The sequence below is a fragment of the Saccopteryx bilineata genome, chromosome 4 (assembly GCF_036850765.1).
Source record: "Saccopteryx bilineata isolate mSacBil1 chromosome 4, mSacBil1_pri_phased_curated, whole genome shotgun sequence".
Taxonomy (NCBI): Eukaryota; Metazoa; Chordata; class Mammalia; order Chiroptera; family Emballonuridae; genus Saccopteryx; species Saccopteryx bilineata.
Window position 1 is genome coordinate 10,288,063 of NC_089493.1, and position 21,821 is coordinate 10,309,883.

Genomic DNA, 21,821 nt, shown 5'->3' on the forward strand with positions numbered 1-21,821 from the left:
CAGATGCTTCGCAATACACCCAAAGGTATGATTGAGTGAAAAATTGGCTAAATATATAACCAAACCCCGAAGGAAATAGGGAGTAAGAAATGTTCCGCCTTCCTCACTAACCTAAACAGGGCGGCTTTCTCTGGTAACTGTGAATATAGAAACTGAGGCGGGCAAAGGGGGTGAATAGATCCAGGCCGCCGCGGCACAAGCGGCCGAACCAGGCTGTGGCACGGATATCCAAGCCGAGGAAAATCTGATCCTGTGGCAACCCGGGCAATACAAGCTAACACTCCCGCCAAACCCAAACAAAGAAAGACAAGCGGAGCGGCCATTTTACCTGGTCTCCTGGTCGGCGTGCGCGCAGTTGGTGGGCGAGAGATTTCTTCCTGAGCCCCGGAGGTGGGTGCCCGTGTTGCCCCACGGAGAGGCAGGGTCGGGGGCCTTTCTGTGGGCCGAGGGCGGAGTCTCTGGGCAGCCCCAGCGCCCTGGGAGAGCCACGCACGGGAGGGAGTGAGAACTAGTTCCAATGGTGGAGATTTTCCGTGCTGGAGGGTGTTTCACTCAGAGGGAACCGCGGCCGGCCTCATATCCTGGTTTGCGCTCGCAGATAGGGAGTGGGCAATTCCTCCGAGTGCCTCGGCGGTGCGTGCCCGTGTTGTCGCGCAGAGGGGCAGAGTCGGGGGCCTTTGTGTGGGCCGGGGCGGAGTCTCGGGCCACCCCAGCGCCTTGCGGGGGCCGCGCACGGGGACGGAGCGAGACTCGGTTCCAACGCTGCAACTTTTCCCTGCGGTTGGGGGTTTCACTCAGAGCGTGAGACTGCTGGCCGGATATCCTGGTTGCAGACAGTGAGTGAGAGTTTCCTCCAAGCGCCCCGGAAGTGGGCGCCCGCTTGTGTTACCGGACAGAGTGGCAGAGCCAGAGGTCTTTGAGTGGGCGGAAAGCCCGCCTGATTATGCTAGCAGCTCTGACTGACTGAGCCTTACCCAGAGCCCTGTGCTGAGTGGAAATAGAGTGGGGAGTTGCCAGCTCTTTGAGCCTCTTACTATCCAGGCAGAGGCAGCAGCAACCCCATAGCTGGATTATCAGGCTACTAATTGAGGAAGGAAAGACTAGGAGAAAGGCTCCAGGAACACGGACTCTCTCACTGTCGGAGCCTATAAATGCTAATGAGCCTCGACTCCCAACGAGACTAAAGCACAATACATGACATTGCCATAGAGACTTATCAACTGCAAACCTCTACCTGAGCGTGCCAAAGGGGCAGAACCCGGGGTACAGAGTCACCGACCAGGAAGAGGGAGAGAAAAGAAAAAGCAAGAAGATAACCTCTCAAAATCAAGAATAATCTGCAGACTTTATAACCTATCCCATTTTATTATATTTGTTCGTTTGTTTCTCTTATCTTCATTCTTGATACTTTTTTTTCCTCCTCCAATTTGGCCGATTAACTCTCTACCGGTCTTACTCTCTCCTCTCCTTGAACTACACTACCCATAAGTGTTACATCTCCCATTATCTTTTCTCTTCTCTTCCTTTCTCTCTATGAGGGTTGCACTCCAAAATCCTTAACTCTCTCTCTCTCTCTCTCCTTTCTTTTTTCTTCTTTTAGTGGTTCCCTCTTTTTTTTTCTCTCTCTCTTTCTTTTCTCCCTCTATATTAGTTTCTTCCTTTCTCCTTTACATCTCCTCTCATTCAAACCTCAATAACAAACAAATTATCTTATCTGGGACTCAAACCTATGTTTGTGGCATTTTGGGGGGTTTTTACTTCACCTTTTTAACTCACTAGCAGTGCTCCCATCCCTGGCTCTCCATATTATCTAGTTCTTGTTCCACTAAATACAATAGTAAGTTTTTAATTTGTCCCCCCATTTTTCCGTTTTCCTCTTATTCCTCTCATCATAACTCTTAGACAACCAACACCTAAAAGCAAATCATTTTATTCTTGACCCAAATTTTTTCCTTATTTGCTTTTTGTGGGTCCATATGCTCTTTTTTTTTCTTTTTTCTTTTTCTTTTTTTTTTTTTTCTCTTTTTTGCCCCTTTATTACTTTTCCCCAATTCAGGCCCTCCATCACAGGCATTGTTTGTTATAACTCACAGTCCACCACAAGATTTTCTCAAGAAAGAGGGGAGAGGAGAGGAGAGGAAAAAAGGAGGGGGGGAATAATTTCCTTTTTTTTTAATTTTTATTTTATTTTATTTTTCTTTATTTCATTATTAATTTTTTTTAAAAAAACAACTTTTCGATTTTTTATTTTTTTATTTTTTTTAACTTTTTATTCTTTATTAAATCTCATTAATACTATCAACAAAACCACCTTCAGATGCCATTAAGGAAGAGAAAATCGAATATCATGGATACAAAAGAAAGAGAGGTAACACAGCTAGATGAGGAAAAATCTATGGAGAAAAAATTTAATATATTGGAAAGCTTGGAGCTAAATGACAGAGAATTCAAGATAGAAATACTAAAAATCCTCCGAGATATACAAGAAAACACAGAAAGGCAATATAGGGAGCTCAGAAAACAACTCCATGAACACAAAGAATATATGTCCAAGGAAATTGAAACTATAAAAACAAATCAAACAGAGATGAAAAACTCAATTCACGAGCTGAAAAACGAAGTAACAAGCTTAGCTAATAGAACAGGTCAGATAGAAGAGAGGATTAGTGAAATAGAAGACAAACAACTTGAGGCACAACAGAGAGAAGAAGAAAGAGACTCAAAAATTAAAAAAAATGAGATATCCCTACAAGAATTATCTGACTCCATCAAAAAGAATAACATAAGAATAATAGGTATATCAGAGGGAGAAGAGAGAGAAAATGGAATGGAGAACATACTCAAACAAATAATAGATGAGAACTTCCCAAGCCTGTGGAAAGAACTAAAGCCTCAAGTTCCAGAAGCAAACAGAACTCCAAGTTTTCTTAACCCCAACAAACCTAATCCAAGGCATATCATAATGAAATTGACACAAACCAACAGCAAAGAAAAAATTCTCAAGGCAGCCAGGGAAAAGAAGAATACAACATATAAAGGAAGGCCCATTAGATTATCATCAGATTTCTCAGCAGAAACTCTACAAGCTAGAAGAGAGTGGACCCCAATATTTAAAGTCCTGAAAGAGAGGAACTTTCAGCCACGAATACTATACCCATCAAAGCTATCCTTCAAATACGAAGGGGAAATAAAAACATTCACAGATACAGAAAAGATGAGGGAATTTATCATCAGAAAACCCCCACTCCAGGAATTACTAAAGGGGGTTCTCCAATCAGATACAAAGAACAAAAAAAAAACAGAGCCACAAGTAAAAGCTCCAAGAAGAACACAATAAAACCAAATTTAAACTGTGACAACAACAAAAAGAAAGAGGGGGAGAAGATGGAGATTAACAGTAGCAAAGGACGATGGAGTGCAAAAGTACTCACAAAATAGTTCACTACAATGAACAGGGTAGGGACCCTTTTCATTACTCAAAGGTAACCACCATTGAAAAAACCACCACAGAAGCACATGAGATAAAAAAGATAGCAACAGAGGAAAGATGTATGGAATATAACCAAATAAAAACAAAAGATAGAAAAATGAAAGAGAAGGATAAAACAAGACACAAAACTAACAGAAAGCAAGATATAAAATGGCAATAGGGAACTCACAAGTATCAATAATTACACTAAATGTAAACGGATTAAACTCACCAATAAAAAGACACAGAGTAGCAGAATGGATTAAAAAAGAAAATCCAACTGTATGCTGCCTACAGGAAACTCATCTAAGTAACAAGGATAAAAGCAAATTCAAAGTGAAAGGCTGGAAAACAATACTCCAAGCAAATAACATCCAAAAAAAAGCAGGTGTAGCAATACTCATATCGGATAATGCTGACTACAAGACAGGAAAAGTACTCAGAGACAAAAATGGCCATTTCATAATGGCTAAGGGGACACTGAATCAAGAAGACATAACAATTCTTAATATATATGCACCAAACCAAGGAGCACCAAAATATATAAGACAGCTACTTATTGATCTTAAAACAAAAACTGACAAAAATACAATCATACTTGGAGACCTCAATACACCGCTGACGGCTCTAGATCGGTCATCCAAACAGAGAATCAACAAAGACATAGTGGCCTTAAACAAAACACTAGAGCACCTGGATATGATAGACATCTACAGGACATTTCATCCCAAAGTGACTGAGTATACATTTTTCTCCAGTGTACATGGATCATTCTCAAGAATTGACCATATGTTGGGCCACAAAAACAACATCAGCAAATTCAGAAAAACTGAAGTTGTACCAAGCATATTTTCTGATCATAAAGCCTTGAAACTAGAATTCAACTGCAAAAAAGAGGAAAAAAATCCCACAAAAATGTGGAAACTAAACAACATACTTTTAAAAAATGAATGGATCAAAGAAGAAATAAGTGCAGAGATCAAAAGATATATACAGACTAATGAAAATGACAATACGACATATCAGAATCTATGGGATGCAGCAAAAGCAGTGATAAGAGGGAAGTTCATATCGCTTCAGGCATATATGAACAAACAAGAGAGAGCCCAAGTGAACCACTTAACTTCCCACCTCAAGGAACTAGAAAAAGAAGAACAAAGACAACCCAAAACCAGCCGAAGAAAGGAGATAATAAAAATCAGAGCAGAAATAAATGAATTAGAGAACAGAAAAACTATAGAAAAAATTAATAGAACAAGGAGCTGGTTCTTTGAAAAGATCAACAAAATTGACAAACCCTTGGCAAGACTTACCAAGGAAAAAAGAGAAAGAACTCATATAAACAAAATCCATAATGAAAGAGGAGAAATCACCACGGACACTGTAGATATACAAAGAATTATTGTAGAATACTATGAAAAACTTTATACCACTAAATTCAACAACCTAGAAGAAATGGATAAATTCCTAGAAAAATACAACCTTCCTAGACTGAGTCAAGAAGAAGCAGAAAGCCTAAACAGACCTATCAGTAGAGAAGAAATAGAAAAAACCATTAAAAACCTCCCCAAAAATAAAAGTCCAGGCCCTGGCGGCTATACCAGCGAATTTTATCAAACATTCAAAGAAGACTTGGTTCCTATTCTACTGAAAGTCTTCCAAAAAATTGAAGAAGAAGCAATACTTCCAAACACATTTTATGAGGCCAACATAACCCTCATACCAAAACCAGGCAAGGATGGCACAAAAAAAGAAAACTACAGACCAATATCTCTAATGAATACAGATGCTAAAATACTAAACAAAATACTAGCAAATCGAATACAACAACATATTAAAAAAATAATACATCATGATCAAGTGGGATTCATCCCAGAATCTCAAGGATGGTTCAACATACGTAAAACGGTTAATGTAATACACCATATCAACAAAACAAAGAACAAAAACCACATGATCTTATCAATAGACGCTGAAAAGGCTTTCGATAAAATACAACACAATTTTATGTTTAAAACTCTCAACAAAATGGGTATAGAAGGAAAATATCTCAACATGATAAAGGCCATATATGATAAACCATCAGCTAACATCATATTAAATGGCACTAAACTGAAGGCTTTCCCCCTTAAATCAGGAACAAGACAGGGTTGTCCACTCTCTCCACTCTTATTTAATGTGGTACTAGAGGTTCTAGCCAGAGCAATCAGACAAGACAAAGAAATAAAAGGCATCCATATCGGAAAAGAAGAAGTAAAGGTATCACTTTTTGCAGATGATATGATCCTATACATCGAAAACCCCAAAGAATCCACAAAAAGACTACTAGAAACAATAAGCCAATACAGTAAGGTCGCAGGATACAAAATTAACATACAGAAGTCAATAGCCTTTCTATATGCCAACAATGAAACAACTGAGAAGGAACTCAAAAGAATAATCCCCTTCACGATTGCAACAAAAAAAAATAAAATACTTAGGAATAAACATAACAAAGAATGTAAAGGACTTATATAATGAAAACTATAAACCATTGTTAAGGGAAATCGAAAAAGATATAATGAGATGGAAGAATATACCTTGTTCTTGGCTAGGAAAAATAAATATAATCAAGATGGCTATATTACCCAAAGCAATATACAAATTTAATGCAATTCCCATCAAACTTCCAATGACATTTTTTAAAGAAATAGAGCAAAAAATCATCAGATTTATATGGAACTATAAAAAACCCCGAATAGCCAAAGCAATCCTAAAGAAAAAGAATGAAGCTGGGGGCATAACAATACCTGACTTCAAACTCTATTATAGGGCCACGACAATCAAAACAGCATGGTACTGGCAGAAAAATAGACACTCAGACCAATGGAACAGAATAGAAAGCCCAGAAATAAAACCACATATATATAGTCAAATAATTTTTGATAAAGGGGCCAACAACACACAATGGAGAAAAGAAAGCCTCTTCAATAAATGGTGCTGAGAAAACTGGAAAGCCACATGCAAAAGAATGAAACTGGACTACAGTCTCTCCCCCTGTACAAAAATTAACTCAAAATGGATCAAAGATCTAAACATAAGACCTGAAACAATTAAGTACATAGAAGAAGACATAGGTACTCAACTCATGGACCTGGGTTTTAAAGAGCATTTTATGAATTTGACTCCAATGGCAAGAGAAGTGAAGGCAAAAATTAATGAATGGGACTACATCAGACTAAGAAGTTTTTGCTCAGCAAGAGAAACTGATAACAAAATAAACAGAAAGCCAACTAAATGGGAAATGATATTTTCAAACAACAGCTCAGATAAGGGCCTAATATCCAAAATATACAAAGAACTCATAAAACTCAATAACAAACAAACAAACAATCCAATAAAAAAATGGGAAGAGGATATGAATAGACACTTCTCCCAGGAAGAGATACAAATGGCCAACAGATATATGAAAAGATGCTCATCTTCTTTAGCTATTAGAGAAATGCAAATCAAAACGGCAATGAGATACCACCTCACACCTGTTCGATTAGCTGTTATTAGCAAGTCAGGTAATAGCAAATGTTGGAGAGGCTGTGGAGAAAAAGGAACCCTCATACACTGTTGGTGGGAATGTAAAGTAGTACAACCATTATGGAAGAAAGTATGGTGGTTCCTCAAAAACTGAAAATAGAACTACCTTATGACCCAGCAATCCCTCTACTGGGTATATATCCCAAAAACTCAGAAACATTGATACGTAAAGACACATGCAGCCCCATGTTTATTGCAGCATTGTTCACAGTGGCCAGGACATGGAAACAACCAAAAAGCCCATCAATAGATGACTGGATAAAGAAGATGTGGCACATATATACTATGGAATACTACTCAGCCATAAGAAATGATGACATCGGAACATTTACAGCAAAATGGTGGGATCTTGATAACATGATACGAAGCGAAATAAGTAAATCAGAAAAAAACAGGAACTGTATTATTCCATACATAGGTGGAACATAATAGTGAAACTAAGAGACATTGATAAGAGTGTGGTGGTTACGGGGGGAGGGGGGAATGGGAGAGGGATAGGGGGTGGGGAGGGGCACAAAGAAAACAAGATAGAAGGTGACAGAGGACAATCTGACTTTGGGTGGTGGGTATGCAACATAATTGAACGACAAGATAACCTGGACTTGTTATCTTTGAATATATGTATCCTGATTTATTGATGTCACTCCATTAAAAAAATAACATTATAAAAAAAAAAAAAAAAAAAGAATGCTCAAATGCCCAAGGAAAGGGCCTGCTATTTGCATCACCACTTAACATGCAGGCTCCCAGAGAGGGGAGAGAGACCCAGGACTGGGCCGCAGGAGCTAAGGTGAGAGAGGGTATGGTGGATCATTCTAGAAATGTGGAGGCAGTGGTTTCAGCGGCACCACTAGACGGAGGAAGGCCTGAGAGCCATGCTGGCGCGCGTCACATCCAGGCAGATCCGTGGCGAAAGCAGAGAGGGGAGGGGCTCGTGGACGATGGTGGGGGCCCTCGCGCCCCACATAGTGGAGGGTGTTCCTGGAGGGCGAGGAGGGTCTAGTGTCCCTCACACTAAAACGTGCTCACATAGTGTTGTCCTAGTGAACTACACTCAGCGTTCGTCGAGGACGTGAGGGGCCTGCTGTCCTACACGCTCCAGGGAGGTGGGCAGCATTCCGTCAAACAAGACCACTGGCACATGTAAGAACACCGAGAAGCACAGGCACCCGGCTCCGTTCTGTGGGCGCAACACAGGCCATGGCCCAAGCAGCCATGGTGAGCTGTCCTCCCACACACCCAGTCCTCCATGGGGCCCAGGTAGGCTTTCTCCTGACTCTAGCGATGACTGGCATGATTCCAAGGTACAGTTAAAAGTGAGATGAGGCCCTGGGCGGTTGGCTCAGTAGTAGAGCGTCGGCCTGGCGTGCAGGAGTCCCCGGTTCGATTCCCGGCCAGGGCACACAGGAGAAGCGCCCATCTGCTTCTCCACCCCTCCCCCTCTCCTTCCTCTCTGTCTCTCTCTTCCCCTCCAGCAGCCGAGGCTCCATTGGAGCAAAGATGGCCCAGGCGCTGAGGATGGCTCTGTGGCCTCTGCCTCAGGCACTAGAATGGCTCTGGATGCAACAGAGCGATGCCCCAGAGGGGCAGAGCATCACCCCCTGGTGGGCATGCCGGGTGGATCCCGGTCGGGTGCATGCAGGAGTCTGTCTGACTGCCTCCCCGTTTCCAGCTTTGGAAAAATGCAAAAAAGAAAAAAATTTAAAAGTGAGATGAGTCAACATTCACAAGAAGTATGTAAGAACATGTTTTATGCCTTTTGACACTGAGATTAGAAAGATGCTCACGTAAACACGGAGCCCAGCACCCCGAAGAAGTGGTGCTCCATCCCTTCCCTACCAACGATGACATAATTTTATGTGTCTATTTGGCTGGGCCATGATACCCACATATGCAGTCCAATATTATTCTGCATGTTTCTGTGAGGGTGTTTTCGGAGGAGATTAACATTTAAATTGGTGGTACAGTTGATTTTTTTTTTTTTTTTGTATTTTTCTGAAGTTAGAAGCAGGGAAGCAGAGAGACAGACACCGGCATGTGCCTGACCAGAATCCACCAGGCATGCCCACCAGGGGGTGATGCTCTGCCCATCTGGAGTGTTGCTCCGTTGTGGCTGGAGACATTCTAACACCTGAGGTGGAGGCCATTGAGCCATTCTCAGTGCCTGGGCCAACTTTGTTCTAATGGAGCCTTGGCTGTAGGAAGGGAAGGGAGCGATAGAAAGAAAGGAGAGGGGGAGGGTGGAGAAGCAGATGGGCGCTTACTCCTGTGTGCCTTTGCCAGGAATCGAACCCGGGACTTCCACACACAAGGCCAACTCTCTACCGCTGAGCCAACCAGCTAGGGTTCAATTGAAGTTCTTAACAGAACACAGACCAGCCTCCTTGGAACAAGAGGGAATTCTGCCAGCAGATGGCATGAAGACTTGAAGCACCCTCTCTTCCTGCGTCTCCATCCTCCACACATGAGAACCAATCCCATAAACCTGTCAGTCGCCTCTCTCTGCTTGCCCTGGGCCAGGCACTGCGTAGACACTGCCTGTGTACGATCACATTTAGCTCCCACCACAACCCTGAGAGGTGGGCTCTACTGTAGGGTCTGGAATGGAATCCAAAACACACACATCCAGAGTTGCTTCTTCTTTCCCTGCCGTATGAAAGGTTAAAGAGCCAGATAATCGAGGTGCAAGCCAAGAGTCAACTGGTTCCCCTTCGGTGAGAAAGGAACTCTGGCCATGGACTCCAACTCTCTTGTGTATTCATACTGCAAGTGTGTCTTTATAAATCTCCCAGAGGATTCTCAGCACTGTTTTGGACCCACAGGCAGGCTCTTAAACGTTGGTCGGGGTAGCTGACCCAATCAGTGCCTGGCCCACAGGGGCGTGGCCTTCACCTGTCCAGCACACACAGTTTGAGGCCCTCCACCCGGGACTTTCTCGGGCCTCACACACCAGACAGGCCAGAGGCACACCCCGCCGCCCTGCAGAGTCAGACCCAGTCTCTGGGAGCCCTCATGTTTTAAATGTGCCTGCTGATTGCAACCACTGTGCCAACCTGGACGAGCTTGCCTTTAAAGCAAAAGGTTTATGGGCCTGATTAACTAATCCCCCTTAACAGTGCTTTATTTATTTATTTTATTATAAATGAGATACGTGTTCTTTGTGAGAAATTAAGAGAATGCAAAAATCCACAAAGAAGAACATACAAGTCACCTCAATTTTATCACCTGAAGACTCACTCATAAAAAATATTCATTTCAGGCCCTGGCCGGTTGGCTCAGCGGTAGAGCGTCGGCCTGGCGTGTGGGGGACCCGGGTTCGATTCCCGGCCAGGGCACACAGGAGAAGCGCCCATTTGCTTCTCCATCCCCCCTCCTTCCTCTCTGTCTCTCTCTTCCCCTCCCACAGCCAAGGCTCCATTGGAGCAAAGATGGCCCGGGCACTGGGGATGGCTCCTTGGCCTCTGCCCCAGGTGCTAGAGTAGCTCTGGTCGTGGCAGAGCGACGCCCCAGAGGGGCAGAGCATCTCCCCTGGTGGGTAGAGCGTCGCCCCTGGTGGGCATGCCGGGTGGATCCCGGTCGGGCGCATGCGGGAGTCTGTCTGACTGTCTTTCCCCGTTTCCAACTTCAGAAAAATTAAAAAAAAAAAATTTATTTCATTCTAGGCTTTGCTCCAGGTCTTGGGTGATACTTGGGTAAATGAAGGTCAATGTCCATTTTATGGGGTTTTCAATAGAGCAGGGGAGAAGATTCTGTTCTATTTTCTGGGTTTCCTTCCAGTCCTTTTTTTTTTCTGTATGTGGACTATATTTATTTAAAGTATCAGGAAAGTCCTGAATGGTGTGGAGTGGTGGTAAAGGCTTTGCCTGGGGAGGCAGGCATGTCTCTGAGCGCAGACCCACCCCCTGGGTGATGAGCTAGAGCCTCAGTTTCCCATCGGTAAAGCAGTGAAGATAGTGCCTCTCTCACATTCTTTTTCCACAGTTTTATTCATAAATAATCGACATGCATCACCGTGTAAGTTCAAGGAGCACAGCCTGATGGTTTCAGTTGCACGTACTATGCAGTGGTGGCCACTACACGGTTAGCTAAGATCTTGCATTTTTATTGCGAGAGTGACCCTTCAAGGACACCGCTGGAATGCACAAAGTACTCATCAAAGGTCAACAACGACTGGTGCCTCGACGCCCTGCTGTCAGCCCTGGTCTCGGACTCTCCTCACGCCCGCCTGCCCGTGGGGCCCAGAACCCCAGCCCACTGTTCGTAGGACAGGCAGGCGGGACGGGGCCTCTGACAAACAGGTCCCTGCTGTCAGCCCTGGTCTCGGACTCTCCTCATGCCCGCCCGTGGGGCCCGGAATCCCAGCCCACTCTTTGTAGGACAGGCAGGCAGGACGGGGCCTCTGACAAACAGGTCCCTGCCTGTTTGCTGCGCACTGTCTTCATTCTGGTTCCAGGAACTGACTGGACAAATATTGACTGGCTGCTGTGATCGCCAAACACCATTCCCCTGTGGGGCGCGGGCGACGCGGTGAGGACCCGGGCCAGCGCAGGGTCCCTGCTGTGAGTACCGTGCTTGCGCTGGGAATGAAAGTGGGGTGGCGGGCCGGGGCGGGCACTGCCCCTCTCTCTCTCTCTCTCTCTCTCTGGCTTTCACAGCAAGGATGGGAGAACTGAGTCCCTTGAAGAAAATATGCCATGATGTTCTGCTTCTAAGGTTTGAGGTTGGAGCGTCAGGTTTTAAATGGCCTTTTATGAAAAATAAATTAGTCTTCAAAAATTTTGAGAGAGGAACTCCCGGTATTCCTGGCTGATAGACCAGAAAACAGAAGAACACAACCCAAAGCAAAGTGACTAGAATGCTGTAGCAAACTGACTAGAAGCTCGGTCACATGAAAAGGGTCATTCTTCAGAGCCCTGGTCTGAACTTGGAGTCACGCCCCCGCCACTTAACAGGTGTCCGTCTTGACCTCGAGTCTCGATTTCTCCACGTGTACAACGGGGATCACAACATCCGTGTCTTAAGGGTCTCGTAGGGTTGAATGGAAGGACACGGAGCAAGTGTTTCCCAGCCGGCGGCGTTGGGGCGGGACCGCGCTCATCAGGCGGGACTGCCCACTGCCCTAGCCTTTCCGAGCTTGCTCCCGCCCGCGCCACTCCCTCTCCAGTCTTTGAGATGGTCCCAAACCCCCTCTTCGTGCTCGACCCTCCCCTGCACTATAGAACATCTCTGTCTGGGGACGCCACCAGCTACAATCTAGCTAACATCCCCAAAACAGAAAATGAACAATAGACAGGAATATTATAATGAATTAGTGGAGTTCCTAATTTTCCTCTGGGATCTTTCCGGAAAAGAAAGGAAAGAAGGACATGGGCTATAATTACACCCAGACTCAGTAGAAAGGGGTGAAAATGAACACTGTGTACGTTCCCTGTGCCAGGTGCTTCATGCACTGAGTCTTGTAATCCTCAAGGGACCCCCACCCCCAGAAGGTAGACATTATCATTTGCGTTTTGCGAACAGGGACAGCAGTTCAGAGAGAGAGAGGTTCCTTTGCACAGAACCAGACAGTGAGGGACTCCTGAGCTGTGAGTCAGACCCAGGCCCCTATCCTCATAACTTGGTCCTCATCGGGAGCTGCGTCCTTCGGCAAGCCTGGGAGCGCTTGGCACGCAGGAGGTTGAAAACTGTAGTGACCTCAACGGGACAAAAAGGATAAGCCCGAAATAGTCCCGTGGTAGTCGTATTTCTTATCTTCCCCAGGGGCAGACCAGTTCTGCTTCTTCCAAATCACCCGTCGAAAGGAAACCCACATTGGGAATGGAAACTGCCGTTAGGCAGGGAGCAGGCAGGCAGGACGTGGCCTTGGGAGACTGCCCACAGCACTTTGACCAGTTTCAACATAACCGACGACGGGGTTACATATGAGGTTACATCCATCCCTCCGGACGACCGGCCTTCAGGCTCAGCGGAGCGGTCGGGGCAGCAGGCAACACAATCCTCCTGCAAAAATACGCTCTTTCCCACACAGTCGGAGTCTGTGACTGATCCAGGGGCCGCTGGTTTGGGCCAACGGCACTCAAGGTGCTGATTAAGGCACAGACGTTATCAGGACAAACACACAACAAGAACCGGCTGGTCAGCAGTGAACAGCCCCTGCGGAACGGGCCAGGGGAAGTGTCTGTTTTGAAGAGAGCAGGGGGAAGATGCCCTCCCTACGGGGGACGTCGAGGTGCGGGGAGTCAGAGTGAGCACCGTGGCCCCGTGTGCTCTGTGCACACGTGTGGGGATGTGCGGGAGACACTGAGAGGGGAGGGGGGCAGTACACGGAGGCAGAGTGAGCACCGTGGCCCCGTGTGCTCTGTGCACACGTGGGGATGTGCAGGAGACACTGAGATGGAGGGGGGCAGTACACGGAGGTAGAGTGAACACTGTGGCCCCGTGTGCTCTGTGCACACGTGGGGATGTGTGGGAGGCACTGAGACGGAAGGGGGCAGTGCACGGAGTCAGAGTGAGCACCGTGGCCCCGTGTGCTCTGTGCACACGTGGGGATGTGCAGGAGACACTGAGATGGAGGGGGGCAGTACACAGAGGTAGAGTGAGCACTGTGGCCCCGTGTGCTCTGTGCACACGTGGGGATGTGTGGGAGGCACTGAGACGGAGGGGGCAGTACACGGAGGCAGAGTGAGCAGGCAGGCCCTGTCCACACTGCAGCTTCCCCTCCAGCTGAGCTGCACTCCAGCCTGAAGCAGGGCTGGCCTGCTCCCACATCCTCTCTGTAATAAAGCACAAGAGGTCCTGTGTTAGCCTCCTGGGCTGTCATAACAGAGGATCACAGACGAGGCGGCTTCCACAGCAGAAACGTGTTGTCTGTCTCTGGTTCTGGTGGCCAGAATTCCAAGATCAAGGTGTGGGCAGCGCTGGTTCCTTCTGAGGCGGAGGGAGGGCTGTCGTGGGCCTCACCCTGACCTTTGGCGGTTTGCTGGGGTCTTGGGCAGGCCTTGGCTTGTAGCTCTCGGCCTTCATCTCACATGACGTTCTCCTGAGCGTGTCTATGTCCAAAGTCTCCCTTTCTGTAAGGACACCAGTCACACTGAACTAGGGGCCCATCCACTGAGTTCACCTTAACTAATGACCTCTCCGTGACCCAGTTTCCAAACAAGATCACACTCTGAGATACTGGGGATTAAGACCTCAGCATATGAATTTGGGGTGCAGGGATGCGCAGTTCAACTCATAACAGAAATCTCTCCCAAACCTCTGGATCAATTAAGATGTAGTTCAGGGGTCCCCAAACTTTTTACACAGGGGGCCAGTTCACTGTCCCTCAGACCGTTGGAGGGCCGGACTATAAAAAAAAACTATGAACAAATCCCTATGCACACTGCACATATCTTATTTTAAAGTAAAAAAAACAAAACGGGAACAAATACAATATTTAAAATAAAAAACAAGTAAATTTAAATCAAGAAACTGACCAGTATTTCAATGGGAACTATGGGCCTGCTTTTGGCTAATGAGATGCTCAATGTGCTCCTTTCATTGACCACCAATGAAAGAGGTGCCCCTTCCGGAAGTGCAGCGGAGGCAGGATAAATGGCCTCAGGGGGCCGCATGTGGCCCGCGGGTCGTAGTTTGGGGACCCCTGATGTAGTTGAAGCACTGCGTGTGACAAGTTTGATGGAGGCGGAGCTGAGTTGATCTGTCTCTCCTGTCTGCCCCCAGGCCCCACCCACCGTCCACCTTTGCTGCCTGCTCTAGGGCTGTGGGTAGGGCTCTGCCCACAAGGTCCCCAAGGTCATGCTATCCACAAGCAGGCCATGGAAGGTCACAGGGTAGAGGGCGCTCCTCTCTCGGGGCGGACCTGTCCCAGGAGTTGCCCACAACATCCTTTCCCCTCTAACTGGCAACATTATAGTTAACGGCCACACCGAGATGCAAGGGAGGCCGGGCCACACTCACTGTCACAGTGTCCCGAACATTTGCTCCAGAGTTTTGGGCATCGTCCCAATCCTTGAAACTTAACACATGATTGAAAGAATGGCTGGAAAGAAGACAGGAAGGGAGGGAGAGAGGGAAGGAAGAAAGGAGGAAGGAAGGAAGGAAAATAGGCCACGGAAGTTGTTTTATAGCCCAGAGTCCCATTCCGAACATCGTAGAGACACACCGGTGTGTGAAGCAGATAAAGAGCCGCTGTGCTAACTGGAGCCTCGGGGGGACGTGTCCAGAGCCCCGCCTGCCGTCCCCCAACCCCTCCTCTGCAGGGCCCCTTGGGACGCCTGTGGGGTACAGCTTGGGTGTGAGGTTTGTTGTGTGAGCAATGGGGAGCTGGGATGTCGTTTATAGAGAGTGATGTGTTCAAGGTCTTGCTTTCAGAGGATGGGGCCAGCGTGGCTGTGGCTACTGGGAGCAGGGATCCTGGCCTCCGCCCACTACCAGCCCTCTCCTGCCCATGGAGATAAGAGTCCAGGGATGCCTCCAGCCCCCGCTGGTCAGCTGTCAGAGCCCGTGCCCACCTACCACAAAATCACACCCACCATTACCAACTTTGCTCTGCGTCTGTATAAGCGGCTGGCAGTGGAGACCTCAGGAAACATCTTCTTCTCTCCAGTGAGCATCTCCACCGCCCTGGCCCTGCTCTCTCTCGGGGCCCAGACCGACACCTCCACTCAGATCCTGGAGGGCCTGGGCTTCAACCTCACGGAGACCCCGCCAGCCGACATCCACCGGGGCTTCCAGAGCCTCGTCCGCACCCTTGACCTGCCCAGCCCCAAACTTGAACTGAAAGTGGGCAGCTCGCTCTTCCTGGACAAGCAGCTGCAGCCCCGGCAGCAGTTTCTGGACGACGTCCGGGAGCTGTACGGGGCTTCTGCTCTTTCCGCTAACTTCACGGATCCCGCCACCACGGGGCGGCAGATCAACGACTACGTGAGAAAGCAGACGTACGGGCAGGTGGCGGGCTGCCTCCAGGAGCTCAGCGACGACACCCTCATGGTCCTCCTCAACTACATCTTCTTCAAAGGTGAGCGCCGCCCGGGAGGCCCAGGGCCACCTCGGCCACCCCCGCCTTTCTACGCAGACCTTCCTGGCGCTTGCTTGCATTACATATTCCATCTTGTTAACTAAATTCTTTCTTTTTCTCAGTTTGAATATTAGGGACTTGGGACGTAGAGGGTGGCCCTCCAACTTCTGTGTTGAAGGTTGTGGTTGTCTAGAGGCGGGTGGTTAGATGGAGTCACTCAGTGTTTGCCACGAACACGAGCTGGGGAGGCGGAGTCGGGCCCCAACCCCTGCTCTACTGCCGATGGGTCTGCAAGTTGAGAATGTCTCATAAATGCACAGAGAGACTCGACTTTGCCTCTCTGACACAGAAATTACAAAACTTGCTTACTATTAGTTTTTTGTTTGTTTGTTTTTGCAGAGATAGAGAGAGAGTCAGAGAGAGGGATAGATAGGGACAGACAGACAGGAACAGAGAGAGATGAGAAGCATCAATCATCAGTTTTTCGTTGCGACACCTTAGTTGTTCATTGATTGCTTTCTCATATGTGCCTTGACCGCGGGCCTTCAGCAGACCGAGTAACCCCTTGCTCAAGCCAGCAAGCTTGCGTCCAAGCTGGTGAGCTTTGCTCAAAGCAGATGAGCCCACACTCAAGCTGGCAACCTCAGGGTCTTGAACCGGGTCTTCCGCATCCCAGTCCAACACTCTATCCACTGCGCCACCGCCTGGTCAGGTGCTTACTATTAGTTTTGATGGAGCTCTAAAGAGATAATGCCTGACACATGGAAGGTGCTTAGTAGATCGATGGAAATACTTTCCCCCTCTTGAATGCTAAGTCGCTCTGAAATGGAATAGAATCATACGCCCTTAGAGCTCAGATTCTGGGGACTTGTTCTGGTGGCTGAACCAGACCTACGTTCTGGCCTCCTGATCACTTGTGTGCCTGAGACGTTCACCCCCAGGAGAAAGTCACCAAACCAGCGTGGCTCAGAGCGCATCTGCCCAGAGCGCTCTCTCGGAGGGTGTGCTCACGGCTGTATGGGTTCTGTGTCCTAAGCCAAGTGGAAGCGCCCTTTCCATCACTACCAGAGCCAGAAGCAGGAGCGGGCCTCTCCCCGCACCCCCATGATGCAGCAGAAGGCGATGCACAGGTTCCTCTACGACCCAGCCATGGCCTGCACCGTGCTGCAGATAGAGTTCAGCGGGAACGCCGTGGCCCTGCTGGTCCTCCCCGACCCGGGGGAGATGGAGCAGGTGGAGGCCTCGCTGCAGCCCGAGACCCTGAGGAAATGGAGCCAGCGGCTCCTGCCCAGGTAAGTGACAAACCAGAAGGACGTGGATCCGGCTGACCCGGTCCAAAACCCCGAGCTGTTCTTTATGGACTCCGATGGCAAGAGTCCAGCCTCCAGGTTAGGCTGAACAACCTAACCTCTCGGGCGCTTTTCTTGCCTTTTGGGCCTCAGATTTCCTCCTTTGTAAACTGAGGCTATAGTAACCACCACGATGGGATGTTCGGAGAATCCGCTGAGTTAATACACACGGAGCCCTGAGTGCTCCCGGAACAGGAGAGGTGCTCCCCGGGCATGAGTCTTTACCCCCTCCCGCGTCCTTCTGCCCATCCTGCGTCCTTCTGCCCAGCCCCCTTTCCTCTTGCTTCTCCCTTTTCCAAAGAATAACACCACCAGAAGGTGGTTAAATGTGGCAAAAAAAAACAACCCAAAAAAAAAACTATATCAAGAACAATAATTAAGAATAACTATGACTCCCACAGAACAGTGTGTATTTCTTAAAAGTGCATCTTTTTTTCAATTAAAGCATTTCTGAAAGAGAGTAAACACTGTGAAGAGCACTGTTGAATCCAGGTGCCAGCTCAGCGGGTCGCAGCCCCGCCCCTCGCCCCTGCTTTCCGGTCCGTGCTCTGCTCACAGCAGTGTCCGCCTCTTCAGCTGGCCAAGGCCGCGCCTTCACGAGCCACCTCCTTCCTGGGGCGTCTCTTTACAGGGAGCTCTGGGCTGAAATCTGGCCCTGAGTTCTAATTACCTCTTACTGTATAACAAACCAGCCCAAAGTGGAATGGTGGGGAAAAAACATCTATTATTTCTCTTGATTCTGTGAGTGGACCAGGCTCACTAGGCAGTTCCGACTCGGGGTCTCTCCTGCGCTGGAGGGAGACGATGGCGGGGACTGGGGCCTGAGGACGCCCGCTCGGATGTCTGGTGCTGGGCCGGGCGGCTATCACAGCGAAGGGCTGAGCAGGCATCCCTCGGTCGCCATGCGGCGTCTCCACGAAGCCAGCCTGGTCCTCCGCACAGCGGCTCGGCATCAGTGATGTTGCTACAGGGCAGCGCCGGGCCCGCAGTGTTCCGACAGACCAGGAGTGGGAGCTCCTGCTCTCCTAAGACCTCGGCTTGGAAATGTCACTTCTGCCACATCCTCTTGGTCAGAGCAGTCAGAGTCCACCCAGATTTCTCTCCCAACCACCAGCCTTCTCTCAGTGTCCCAACCACACTGCCGTACCAGGCATAGAAAAGGGTGTTTTGTGTTGGGCAGAGATTCAAGTACCAAAGAAAAGAACACAGGTCAAGGACAGAGGCCAGGGTCTAAGGAGCTGTCCCTGTTGTCTATGAGTCTACCCAGCTCTGATCAGTTCCTGATTCCAACACCGCAGTCTCATGCTCCCTTGTCGTGAGCCTCCCCCCTCTCACGAGGAAGTATCATAGAGTCTTCTGGAGCAATAGATTTTCCCCCAGGAAGGATCCGTTTTGACCTCTTACTTTGACCTTCAAGAAGCAAAACCAGTCCAAGTTGCTTTTCTAATAAATCTCGGATGTTCTTTTGCCAGAGTTATAACAGTAGAGCAGCATTTTCATGGGCTTTCAGACATGACACCTTCAAACCGCCGGGTCCCCCCACACACACACCCGGCTGCGAGGAAGGTCACTAGCCTAGGGAGCTCACGCTTCCTGGAAAGGGCTCCTCTTCATTCACACTGGTCGGACATCGACTGTGTGCTGGGCTGTCCCCTGACCCTTCTGCTGGACTCTGCCCCAAACCCCCTCAAGGGCGGGGCCTGCCCTCCAAGTTCTGCCCGTTCTCCACCCCCATTTCCTCCTTTTCACAGTTTAACCCCCAACTGCCGGCCGCCCACACTTCACCTGGGCATCTGGACCCTCACACTGCCCCCAGGAGTTAAGCTGGTCACAGTTCCCCAACCGGAATTAGGGTCTCTAAGCTGAATTCATTAGAGGCAGACGTTTCCACGCTGGTTATTATCAACCTGCCAAGCTTGCAGGTGCCCTAGTAACCTTCAAACAATAAGGAAGAAGAATAATCCCCCAAAAGAAAAAGGACAGATTTGCTCTGCGTCCAAAGCAACTTGCAAGTTGAACCCAGGGAACATGGTGATGTGATGATGTCTAGGCACGTCAGGGACAGAGAGAGTCATCCCGCGATCTGTACCCACACTCTACAGCCACCTTCTCTCATCAGACCCCTGGAACTCGGGCAGGGGAGAGGCGGTGGTGGCTTGCGTTGGAGGGTTGCCTGTGGATGGATTAAAGATATAGTTCCAAAGCTAGGCCGACAGACCCTGCTGGCGAATCCGACGTGGAGGTAGGAGAATGTTAACAATATGCGCCTTACATGGCTATGATGTGCGTTCGATCAGTCACGCTTTAGAAAAACACGCCCGGTGCTGGGCACCTAGAAAGCTCTCCCGCAGTGTGCCCAAGATAAAGACGGACGGCGGTGCCAGGGGTCTGCTCAGATCCAGACACAAGAAGCCTGACAGGGTCTGTGAAGAGATCACAGGAGGTCTATAACATCTGAAGAGGAGGGGGTTTGGGCATGTTGGGGCTGTGGGATGTTCTGGCATAGCAGGGAGCACCATGGGAAGGCTGGTTCCCTTCACTCTGGGAAACGCTTCCCCTCCCGAAGCTCGACTGCCCAGCGTCTCGGGCAAGAGCAGCACCGGCAACGAGACAGCACCCCTCCCTGTCTGGTTCTCTCTCAGCCTGCTGGACTTGCATCTGCCACGGTTTTCCATTTCTGGGACATACAACCTGGAGGGAATCCTTCCCCACATTGGTCTCTCCAACATCTTCAACTCCGAAGCTGACTGGTCAGGAATCACTGGACAGCTCAACAAAACCATCTCCAGGGTAAGCTGGTGGGGGTGGGCGTGGGGGTGGGAGCGAGCACGCGCCTTTCCGCTTGGCCATGAGGGGTATAGTTCAAAGTCAGGTTTGCCTTTCTTTTTCCTATTCTGGCTCTTTAGAGCCCCAATCCCGAAGGCTCCTTCTCCTGGGCAGCACCCTTCCCACCTCTCTCTCCATATTCTTCAGAGCAAGGACATAGAGTGCTCAACAGACACATGGCGGGGTCCTCCACGAAGTCTTACTGCCCTCGGGGTGGGATGAGCTCTGTGTTTACTCCTTCTATTTCTCCGAGGATGGGCAGTGGACCTCCCTCTGCCCTCGTCATCGCTGTGGAGAGTAGAGAGCCTGGCACAACAGGCAACCCACTTACACTGAGCTCATAACCACTGCCTGAGGTGCTGAGGCGGGGCAAGCCATTTGAGAGACGGGGAAACTGAGGCCTGGAGAGGCACTGCAGGCCGGGGTGGAAAGCGACACTCGGGTCTTTGCCCCGTGCCCCCGGGTGCTTGAGGAGTGTTCCTACAGGTTGCTGTTGGGTTTTGCAGCCTGGCTCATGCTCAGGCAGCCCTCAGCCAGGCTCAACCTTATCTGTGTTCTCAAGGAGCAAACACACCCTCGGGGCAAGTCCCTAAAACAGGAGAGAGGGGGAGAGGCGGGGAGAGGGAAAGATGAAACAAGGGCTGGTCTTGCTCTCTTGGAAGGCGGGGCTTGTAAGGACTGAATGAGAGGAGTCTCCTCCTCCCTCCTCTGAGTGGCTCACAGGGTGGAATCTGTCCCCTTGAGGGGTCCTGAGACGCCTCTTCCCTCTGTCCTCCTTCTAGGTGTCACACAAAGCGGTCGTGGACATGAGCGAGCGGGGAACCCGGGCGGCGGCTGCCTCGGGCCTCCTCTCCCAGCCCCGGTCTCTGAATGTGACGTCGGCCCCGCACGCCCACTTCAACAGGCCTTTCCTGCTGTTCCTCTGGGAAGTGACCACCCAGAGCCTACTCTTCCTGGGAAAAGTCGTCAACCCGGCTGCAGGGTGACGTGGCGGGAGGCCAGGGGGTCTTGTGTCTCCGTTGCCGAACAAGCAGGCGGGCCAGCACTGGCCTGCACCCCGGGTGATGTGAGGGCCAGTTCGTCGGGGTGCAGACATCCTAATAAAGGTGACCTGGGGCTTTGTGAACACTGAGGAGCAGTGCTGACAGGGGGGCTGACCTCATTGTCCCAGCTGTTCTACAGTCTCCTTGAGCCTGGTGCCAGCTGGGGCCAGAGAGCTGGAGCTCAGAACAGCTTCCTGCTGTGGCTTCCTGCGAGGCGTACACTACCACCGCCGTCCCACGGGTCTTTCCTGACTGTCCTCCGGGTGAGGGTCCCAGGAGAAGGCACAGAGGACATCGAAGTCTCCTCCGCAGTGGCCGGTGTTGACTGTACAGCCAAGTGAGAGCGTCCTGGACTGTCAATGCCCAGACGCCGGGGTCCAGATCAGCTTGCGAGGGGACAGAGACAGAGCCAGGGCAGGAACTCCATTAAGAGAAAGGGTGCAAGGATGGACCAGCGCACATATGGGCGTGTCCAACGCGCCAAATCACATGTCCGAGGGCAACCCGGAGATCAGAGGAAGTGGGAAGGTTCTCATGCCGCGTGG

The 21,821-nt window shown here is 49.3% G+C and overlaps 1 protein-coding gene across 1 annotated transcript; it reads left to right on the plus strand.

Moving 5' to 3' along the window:
- The first annotated feature begins 11,322 nt into the window (after positions 1-11,322).
- SERPINA11 (serpin family A member 11) lies at positions 11,323-21,428 on the plus strand. Its single transcript, XM_066277623.1, has 5 exons — positions 11,323-11,598; positions 15,413-16,058; positions 17,095-17,350; positions 20,050-20,197; positions 21,016-21,428. Exons 2-5 carry the CDS (start codon positions 15,416-15,418, stop codon positions 21,217-21,219), a joined length of 1,251 nt encoding a protein of 416 aa, XP_066133720.1. The 5' UTR covers positions 11,323-11,598; positions 15,413-15,415; the 3' UTR covers positions 21,220-21,428.
- Positions 21,429-21,821: the final 393 nt, after the last annotated feature.